We start from the raw sequence: 10,547 nt of genomic DNA, 5'->3' as shown, positions 1-10,547 counted from the left end.
ATCTCCTACTTGCTATTCTCTGAAGTTACTTCCTCCAAACCACAGGACACATATTCCTTGAGGTTGTAAGATCTTCTTTTGGTCAAGGGTCACTCAGTATTTATATTGAGCACCAAAAACACCCTAACATGGTATAAAAGATCTTTCCAGTGCTGCTATCCTTCCATTACACTATATTTTAATCAGTTAAGAGAAAAATAGTAATCTCCAGAGGTCAAGCCCTTTAAGAATCTGTCTATTCTAAAGATAAATACAACTGCTGATCTACATCATGATTCCTAGATGAGATTTACCCTCAGACCCTTAAACCACTGTTCTCTCCTTGCCTCAGTCCATCCATCTCAGGACTGACCCACATATACTCAAAATCAATGCACTGTATGGAAAAGCTTTTACCTCAAGAAATGTTAACATTCCCCAAACTAAGTAGGATTTCCCGTAGCACTTTATGATCGCTTTCGTTAAAGAAGGCTCCCGGGAATCTTCCTGGGCTCTTGACACTTCTTGATCCCAGTACCTGCGAAGAAAGACAAAGCACAGTGAGGAACAGCCTGCCGCAGGAAAACAGGGGAGGGACAGAGGCAGAGGACAAGCCTTCACTCCAGGCGGCTCCGTGGCTGCCCATAGATGCTGGATAACTGCTCGCAGGGCTCCCGAAAGATGAGCGGTGCAGACCCTGAAGCACCAGGATAAGCACCAGACCAGGTCTTCAGAGAAAAGTCCCAGATTCTAGAAAACAAGTTCCTGCTAAGCTTTGCTGAACTCACAGGTCATGAACAGCTCAGAAGGGCAGACACTGTCCTCCAGGGACCCCACCTCTGGGGACAGAGCTAGGTCTCCCACAGTCATGGCTGGGGGTTCCCTCCACCTCCACTCACGCAGGAACACAGGCTCCCCCAACCTCCAACTTGGGCTAAGCCCAGGGTCAGCAATGAAGGGCTGAGGGTTCAGTGTCAGGGAAGGAGGCTCAGAAGACACCAGAGGAAGGCAGAGGCCCCTCCCCACAAGCCTTTGGCCCCATGGAGAAATTCTCACTCTTCTAACCGTACTCCCCTGCTGCCTGTGCTCACCCTTGCAGCTCTTCTCCAAGGTGCTGGGAGCGATCTTCTGGAAGCACCGAGTACATGTCATCTTCTTCTAATTTCCGTTTATGACCAATTTTAAACAAGGGGTTTAGCCACCTGTTAAACATTAAAAAGGAGAGTGACATATATTCAAATTACATATCTTTAATTAGAATCCTACATTCATGGACATTGTTTTTAAAAAGTCTACATTTTAACCATACAAAGATGTAGGGAGAAATTAGACATATGCTTACAAACACGTATATCAGGGTGTCGATAAGTCACTCTGACTTACACAGAATATAACTTAACTAAAATACCCTGTTTGTGGTCTACTGAACATACATTGTACATCTACTTTAATTATTAAGAAAATACATTTTAGAAATCAAAATAATGTTACCTTGCTTCAGGAGCACAGAATAGAGCTGAATGGCCATGGTGGATAAGGCTGTAGATACGTTCCTATACTACCAAGCACTTAACTTTTCTGACCTGTAGGCAGACTCAAGGATTTTGCTGTTGTTTTTTAGTGTCTAAGTCATGTCTGACTGGTTTTGTGACCCCATGGACTGTGGCCCTCCAGGCTCCTCTGTCCATGGGATTTCCCAGTCAAGGATAATGGAGTGGGTTGCCATTTCCTTCTCCAGGGGATCTTCTTGGCTCAGGGATTGAACCCATGTCTCCTGCACTGGCAGGTGGATTCTATACCACTGAGCCACCAGGGAAGCCGGGCCAGACTCAAGAATGCCTGTCACATTCAGCTAAGACGCAACCTTGCAGTCTCAAGGCCTCCTTAGTTCAGCTAATAACACAAAAGAAATTTTACAGGGAATGACGTTACAATACACCACCGTGAGTCCAACAGGCTCTGGACCTGACCTGCTTACAGCCCTGTCAGACTCCCCTCACATGAGCCTCTTTCTGACCCCGACCGTCTGAAGATGTCCTAAAAATAAGTAACATCTTTACAACTAGAATGAATACATTGATTTTCTTATAGTCCTCCCTATAATTGAAGCAGAAATTGCTAGACACTGTAAGACTTTTAAATTTTAATTCTTAATTCCTTTTTTAATTTCAATTTTTCTCTTCTCAAGTAAGCATCTCATTCTTTGCTCCAATTTCCAGGCATTCAAAGGAATCCCTTCCTGGTCTGGAAGGTCATAAAACATTCAGACCCAGGACAAGACAATTATTAACTGCTGTCCAGTTTATCAAGAGAAACCTCCAAGAAGACCATTAGCACTTAAAACATACATTTGGTCCCTAAATAATGGTCTGGGGTCTTGAGAAAGGGTCGAGGGATGGTGTTCAATGTCTAGAGAAAGTGAGAAACTGGGGTTCCAAAAAAGCCATAAAATCGACAAACTGGACACTGTGATGTTTACATTAAGTCATGAATCAACGAAAAATGTACAGATCAATACTAGAAAAGATATAAAACTGCTATTATCCTCGCCTTTGGGGGCCTTTCACCCCCTCTCAGAGTCTATGCTGAGGACTTTGTATCTCTACCTTCTAAAATAAACTTTGCCTCTGTGTTTGCACATTCTCTGGAATTCATTCTTAGACTCCATGAACAGAATTCAGCTTTCACATTTCATTATCACTTCCTGGCCAATTAATTTATTTTCAAATGTAACACAAGACTTTCATAAGGGCTGGAATTTTACTGACTGTGAGGTCTGCCACTTTCAGCCTCAATTGGGGAATAAATACTGGTGAGCTGCAGTTCATGGGGTCACAAAGAGTCGGACACGACTAAGCGAATGAAATGAACTTATACCTTCAGGAACTCCACTAACAGCGGAGAACATCACCAAACTACAGTTCAATCCCTTCATACACAGGTTTCTGCCCAGGGACATCAATTACTCCCATTGCCACCCGACCCCAGCAAAGGAGTATGTGTTAGTCAAATCCCTATTTGCTTGGGACCAACCAATATTTCCAATGAGCCCTCCACATCCAGACATGACCGACTCTAGATACAGACCATGCCAAGGCTCTGGGGACAGGATCATACCAAACCTGAGGGGGTCTAGTCTGTGGAGGCAGTATCCTGGATGGAAGGGCGCCACCATTAGTCTAAACATGACTCAAGAAAACCCAAACACAGTTGAGCCCCTGAGGGTCCTCGAGGCCTCTGGGCAAGGACCACCCACAATGGGACATTGATGTGATGTGAAGTCGCTCAGTCGTGTCCAACTCTTTGCGACCCGTGGACTGTAGCCTACCAGGCTTCTCTGTCCATGAGATTCTCTAGGCAAGAATACTGGAGTGGGTTACCATTTCCTTCTTCAGGGGATCTTCCCGAGCCAGGGATCAAACCCGGGTCTCCCGCATTGGAGGCAGACGCTTTAACCTCTGAGCCACCAGGGAAGCCCACAATGGAACATTAATTGTCTCCAAGAAAACTCTACTAGTGGATACTGGGCTATAAGAGGTGCACACCCCAATCTAGGTCACATTGAGATTTTAATTACACTCACCCCACCTCCCATCTAAATGGAGCCATTCATCTAGTCAGGAGGGAGCTGGACTGGACTGGTAATGGAAGGAGCTGTCGCCCTGTAGCATCCTTAGTGAGCCTAGCACGAGAAGCAATTCATAAAGCCAAAGCTACTAAAAAATAAACAAACAAACAAAAAAAGGGTACTGGTATACACCCGTGGTGGATTCATGTCAATGTATGGCAAAACCAATACAGTATTGTAAAGTAAATAAAGTAAAATAAAATTAAAAAAATAAAAATAAAAATCTAATTAAAAAGCAAAAAAAAAAAAAAAGGCACCAGAATATGGCCTGGGCAACTAAAGAACCAGCTGTAACTTTAGAAATATGAAATCTTCACTGGGCCTCTGGTCCACATGACACTCAAGCACTGCATAGCTCCTGATTACCTGCTGGCTGATCAAGGAGGAATCCGTGCCCTTGCAGCTATTTCTTGTTGTTTTCTATGTTAATGTGAGTGGTCAAGTAGAAGACAGTGTAACCTGACTGTTAGAGAAGACTGCTTGCAGACAGAGAAGGATGAATATCATATGATATTGACTATATGTGGAATTTACGTAAAGGCAATAAATGAACTCTTTAAAAAATAGACTGAGAGTCATGATGTAGGAGAAAAAAAAGCTATGGTTACCGGGGGGTGAGAGGAGGGACAAATTGGGGCACTGGGATTGACATACACACACTGTAATATATAAAACAGATAACTAAGAAGGACCTACTGTATAGCACAGAGAACCTATTCTATAATCTGTAATGGCCTACATAGGAAAAGAATCTAAAAAGAGTGTGCATATGTATATGTATAAGAGATTCACTTTGCTATAGAGCAGAAACTAACACAACATTATTAATCAACTATACTCCAATAAAAATTCAAAGAGAAAGTCGATTGATCCAATATTCAGAACAAGAAGGGCCCTAACTGAACAAACCTGGGACAGTATCAAAAGGGCAATCTCAGCTTCCTGGGCTTCTGCCCCTCTTAGGACCCCTTACAATTATTCTCCTCCTGCTTTTTGGTCCCCAGCTGCCTCATTAGTTTTATCTGGTCTTTATCTGGGTGTGAGAATTGGGACTTCAGCCAGCTGACAATCATATTTATTTTAGCTATCCACTCCAGTATTCTTGCCTGGAGAATCCCATGGAGAGAAGAGCTGGCAGGCTACAGTCCATGGGTCACGAAGAGTTGGACATGACTGAGTAACTAACTCTTTCAGTTTCACTTCCTGCTTTTGTCTGAGTCTCAGGCCCAAAGGAGGAAGTTACAGAGAAAAGAAAAACTGGTTAGAACTAGCTAGGCCCAAATTGGAGGAGGAAATGGTAACCCACTGTAGTACTCTTGCCTGGGGATTTCCACGGACAGAGGACCTGGTGGGCTACATTCCACAGGGTCGCAAAGAGTTGGCCATGACTGTGCGACTACCTTTCCTTTCAGGCCCAAATGGGGAAAAACCTAACCTACCGTAGGCCCTGAGCCTCATTTATGGCATTTGCTGTAAAATATTAAGTATGCTAAATGGCATACTCACCCGGGCCGTGACAGCTGGCAACGGTCATGACAACCCACACAAGGACTAAAAATGAGTGTTGCCTTAGTTTCAGGTCCAAACCACATCCTTGTTCTCAGATAAGTCATGAATATTCCTCCGTCTATTGATTCAATTTCCTTGCTTTTACCTTGACCCAAATTGGGTTGAGAAGCTGATTTGTGAACTAAGCTCTCGCCTCTCCATTCTTTGGTCATTGAATAAAACTTGTGGCTGCTCCAGTCTCACCATCAGTTTAGTTATTGGTTGTGGGAAGCTGAGTGGAAAAACAACCTCTTCAGCCAAGAAAAGGGGTCTTAGGCCTGGGCTAGGAGCTCAGCACAAGGAAGGAGACCAATCTGGTGACATCAGTTACATATACAAGGGACACCGTCTTCAGAGCCAGACTGGCTTGACTTGGGATCCTGCTCCATTACTTACTGGCTGTGTGCGGTAAGGCAACTTACTCAACCTCTCTGCTTCAGTGCCTTCAAGTATAAAATAAGAGGTAATAGTGGCCTTTCCCTCCAGCAGGAAAAACTGGAAATGGGTGCCTACCCAAATCAATGAAAAGTCCTCACGTTCCCATTTCCAGGCACACACATTTTGAAAATTCACAAACAGAAGGTGTTTGGAAAGTTCCTTGCTCTGCCTGAAGTTAAGGAGAATTTTTCCTACTTTATTTTTATGTATAGTAACCATACCCATATTCCTTCTTCTAGGCTCCTCTTTCCTTAAGGGCCACCAAATGGCCAAGAGATGAAGCTACATACACTAAATACACCACCATCAAAATAAACATTGGAAATCTCAATCCCTGGAGATTCCCCAGGCTGTCCCATAAAAGAAGGAAATACTAGAATTTGGGGAAATATAAATTGGTTATGGTACAGAAATAAAACAACCAGTAATCATCCAAGTGTGATTAAAGCCCCAAAGGTTCAGGACCACAGAGTTAGTGGCCCCAGCTACCACATGGAACACTTTAGTTTAAGAGCTGCAACTCTCTGAGCTGTTTTTCAAACTGTGTGTTTCCTCTGGGCTCAGGGACCCTTCAGTGGTTTCAGAACCAAATGATTCCTGGGCAGGACCACGGGCATCAAGACCATGAACTGCTTTTCTGAAGTCTAGAGTTTGGGAAAGACCTCCCAGGCTTCAGGGATCCTATCCCAAGAGTGATCCTCAAAGGTGGACGTGGAGATAATTCACAATAAGGAAACGGGCCGATCAAATAAATCCTCCAGTCCTGACTGTGTGTCCCAGGCAAAAGCAAAACATGTTCAAGAATAGTGTTCCCAATCATTAAATAAAAAACCTCTCATTTTTTTACCCATGTGAAATTTGCCCCAACTAGGAACCAGGTTATACAGTGAGAGCCACACAGGGAGAAAGGGAGAGGGAAAGAAATACATGGTCATAGACATGGGGGCAGAGGGAACCCAGTGGAGCTGGAACACACTGTCCACACAGGGCATGTGGGAAAAGGTGGGGACATTACTGAAAGATGGCAAAGAAGGTGGAGCACTGAAGAACTGATGCCTTCAAACTGTGGTGCTGGAGAAGACTTCGGAGAGTTCCTTGGACTGCAAGGAGATCAAACCAGTCAATCTTAAAGGAAATCAACCCTGAATATTCTTTGGAAGGACTGATGCTGAAGCTGAAACTCCAGTATTTTGGTCATCTGATGCAAACAGATGACTCACTGGAAAGGGTCTGACGCTGGGAAAGATTAAGGGCAAGAGAAGAGGTATCAAGGATGAGTTATATGGATGACATCACAGATGCAATGGACATGAACTTGGGCAAACTCCGGAGATGGTGAGGGACGGAGACCAGCAGTGCTGCCATCACAGGGTTGCAAAGAGTTGGACAGGGCTGAACGACTGAACAACAATGGTCCAGGGCACTGATTAGATAAAGGAAGCTGTTCATAAGCTGCTTGCTTGGGGCTGGGGACAGGGGTAGAGGGTGGGGGTGGGGGTGAGACGCTTCAGTTCAGAACTGGGAATTCCTGATTAGTTCAGCCGAAGCCAGTAAGAGTAGAGGCGGGGTGTTCAGTGCATTTTCCCACTGGGCTGTGATTCCCCCTGGGCAGCCTTCTGGCCCTCCTGCTCTCTGGCTCTGGAGGGGCTGCCGGCAGCAAGGCAAGGAGACCCTGTACCGCCGCTACCAGGTCACCGGATCCCCTCCCACCTCTGCTCCCCACTTCCTTGCCCAGTCGTGCTCCGCCTTCCCAGGGTGCAGAAGGGAACAGGACAGCATTGGGAGGGTCCACACCCCTTTCCAAAAGGCGCGGGCAGCGGAGGGTGCTATGACTGCCGCGTATCACGGCCGGGGGCGCTCACCAGAAGAACAGGCGCGAGCAGAGGTTCGCTTTCTGCAGCGGGTTGGGCTTCACCGTCGGGTGCAGCGGCGGCATCGTGCCGGCCGGGGCGGGAGCGGAGAGGCGCCAGCGCTGCTCTGACCGCGGTGAGGCTCCCGCTGCTCCTGGAGGCGACCACGTGGATGCTGGAGATCAGTCTGCCTTCCGGGGTCTGCTGGGCGGGCCGGAGAACCACAGGCTTCTGGGGGTGGAGCACCCACAGCCTGCCCGGTCTCCACCTCCCGCAACTACACTACCTCCCATGGGGGTCGCCTCCAGGTCACCGGCTCTGCCCTGCTGTCAGGGCTCTGGGAGAAGTAGGGCCGTGTGTGGGGTTGCAGGACGAAGAAGCAGTCAGGCCAAAGCTTCCAGGAGCCGCATCCAAGGGGGAGGCAAGGCCACCGGCTCTTCGATGGAGGAGGGTAGGGGGACCGGACAGCACGAACAAACCAGCTCCAAGGATCCCACCTAGCTGCAAACTCCGCTGAAACTCCTGTTCTGAGCCCAGGCGCTCCCCAGAAGGCGAAGAGGTGAGGCTCAGGCTCTGCCCTCCTCTGCTGCTCTGAAGCTCCCCATGGGCTGCAGGGAAGGCCTGGAGAAAGCTGGCAGAAGGCATGATCAGCCCACATGAGATGTCTGTGGCATCTCACACGTTGCATTGTGAGGGAACCTCTGGGAGTTTTTTGGCTGCCCTGTTAGATTGAGAAAGGGGGACTCTGAAGGGAGAGAAACTGCCTCCTAATTTCTTTCATCATGTGTTCAGAACCTAGATAAGTAACAGTGACATATGTCACAAAATACATATGCACATTGCTGGGGACCTTACCTCACTTTCAACTCTAACAATTCCCTGTTCAAGAAGGTTTTATCCCTATTGTACAGATAAGAAAGATGAGGCTCAAGGACAGCACTTGTCCAAGGTCTTGGACCCAAGTTTGGGGTTCAACATGGTTGTTTTGCTGGTAGATGGACAGTGTGTGTGAAAAGTGCCTAGAATATGCTGTGTGAATGAATGAACCACTGCAGGACTGAATGAACAAAATCTTGGGCTCCAGCTCATAAGTGTTTAATTACCAGCTCAACAATTTCTCTTCCCTTCTACTCTAAATGAAAAAAGATCAAAATTGATACCTACAACAAGATCACCATATTATTCTTTTGATAATTTTCCGTATACCTTAGCTAAAATTGGTGTTATTAACGACAGCTTTTACCTTCAGTTATGAAAGATGAAAAGGTAAGTTCTAGAAAACTGGTGTACAGCAATGTGATAATATTGCTGTGTGCTTTTAATTTGCTTAAAGAGTAGTAGTTCTCAACATAAAAAAGAAAAAAAAAAAGGAAAATGGCAAAAGTGCAAGAGATGAACATGTGGATTGGCTTGGTTGTGATAGCTTATGGTGAATGGTGTTCAATTTGTGATCTCCAAAGTAGAAGATTTAGCTTCGGGACCAGGAACCAGGCTTGATAACTCAATCATTTTTGTGTAGCAGATTTTTATCAAACTATGAAAAGGGACAGAGAAATCTTCTGACATAGACCTCAGAGAGGGGACAGGGGCGGGGGATGGAGAGTGCCCCACTAAGTAGTCTTACCAAGGCCTTATATATTTCACTCAGACTCACTCCCACAACACACACTGGAAGATGACAGGATTAGTCAGAAGGTTCTCAAGAAGGAGAAACATGTCCTGGAGCAAACTACATTGTTATATTGACTAGGATAAAGCAATGTAGGAAAAAGTTTGTCTTTTTCTCCTTTAGAGCCCTAGACCCCTTTCTTCTTCTTGAGGGCTCTGGATCCCTTTCTCCTCCTTGGGACCCTGGACTTATCAACCTACCTAGGAATTGACTCTCAGTTGTGATGAATATTTCACAATGTATCTGTAAATCAAGTCATCAGGTTGAACATCTAAATTTATGTAATATTTGTCAATTATACCTTAATGCCAGAGGAGAAATTGATTTTAAAGAGACCCTTAATATATTAAAACATTTTTTATGAGTCAAACATATAAGAAAGCAAGGTGTTGATAGTTTTGTATTGATGGGTATGATGACAATTTATGATACTATTTTCTTTCTTTTCATGCATGTTTGAAATTTTCTGTTGCAAAAAATACAAGTGATTAGAGCTGAAAATTGTAATTTTTCAGGTAACCTACCTTTCTGGTGTTAGCTCTCTCTCAGATAATGCAATCCACAAGGTATGGTACCAGACTTCTCCTTATTTACAGTTCTCTTTTACATTCCCTACATTTTGCAGTGCTGTAAACACTCAGCTACTAGTTCTACGTCAAAAAGGAAGGAATTGGTTGCTAGAGTTGGAGGTCTAGTGACTTCCTTGTCAGTCGGCCCCAGACTGTTCTGTCCAGGCCCCACAACTACCTCAGGACCATAATTAGCCATCTCCAAACTGCCAAATACATTCAATCCCTTCAGCTTCTGCTGTCTTTTTTTTTTTTTTTTAAGCTAAGATCTTTAGAAACTTCTTAGCATCCTATTCTGGACATAAACTAGCATGGTATTTATAAGAGACATTGAAAACCAGTGTTGACTTGTACAGAGAAGACTGAATCTGGAGCCAGGGGACTAGAGATTTAGATACTTCCCTTTTTACCTAACCTTTCTGACCTAACTGTTTTCAGGTTTACAAATGGTGTGGCTGTTTTTTAGGTTTTGGTTTTTTTTTTTTTTTTGGCTGGCACTAGAAAGAGAAAACCTCTCTTCCCTTTCTGATCAGGAACTTATAAGGATATGATCCATAACTGCTGGTAGCCATGCCTCCCATTCACATGAAGAGGCTAGAAAGAGTAAAGCAGGAACCCAAAGGGAAGTCATACACTCAACAACTATTTATTAAACACCTACTGTGTGCCATGAACTGTTCTAGGAGTTAGGGACATATAAGTGAACAGCATGGTGATATAAAGGAGAGTCTGAAGTGAAGCGAAGTTGTTCAGTCGTGTCTGACTCTTTGTGACCCCATGGACTATAGCCCACCAGGCTCCTCCGTCCATGGGATTCTCCAGGCAAGAATACTGGAGTAGGTTGCCATTCATCAAATCTCTGGGGT

At 45.0% G+C, this 10,547-nt stretch overlaps 1 protein-coding gene across 1 annotated transcript; it reads right to left on the bottom strand.

Moving 5' to 3' along the window:
• Positions 1–396: 396 nt before the first annotated feature.
• LOC108634962 (multidrug resistance-associated protein 4-like) lies at positions 397–7,545 on the bottom strand (the record flags this gene model as incomplete). Its single annotated transcript, XM_018045281.1, has 3 exons — positions 7,456–7,545; positions 1,071–1,181; positions 397–517 (listed from the first exon to the last, which is right to left on the bottom strand). Coding segments are annotated over exons 1-3 (306 nt in total), but the record flags the coding sequence as incomplete, so codon positions are not given.
• Positions 7,546–10,547: the final 3,002 nt, after the last annotated feature.

This window comes from Capra hircus, unplaced genomic scaffold (assembly GCF_001704415.2).
Source record: "Capra hircus breed San Clemente unplaced genomic scaffold, ASM170441v1, whole genome shotgun sequence".
NCBI lineage: Eukaryota > Metazoa > Chordata > Mammalia > Artiodactyla > Bovidae > Capra > Capra hircus.
Note: the sequence above shows the minus strand (reverse complement) of the source record. Positions and strands in the feature narration are given on the sequence as shown.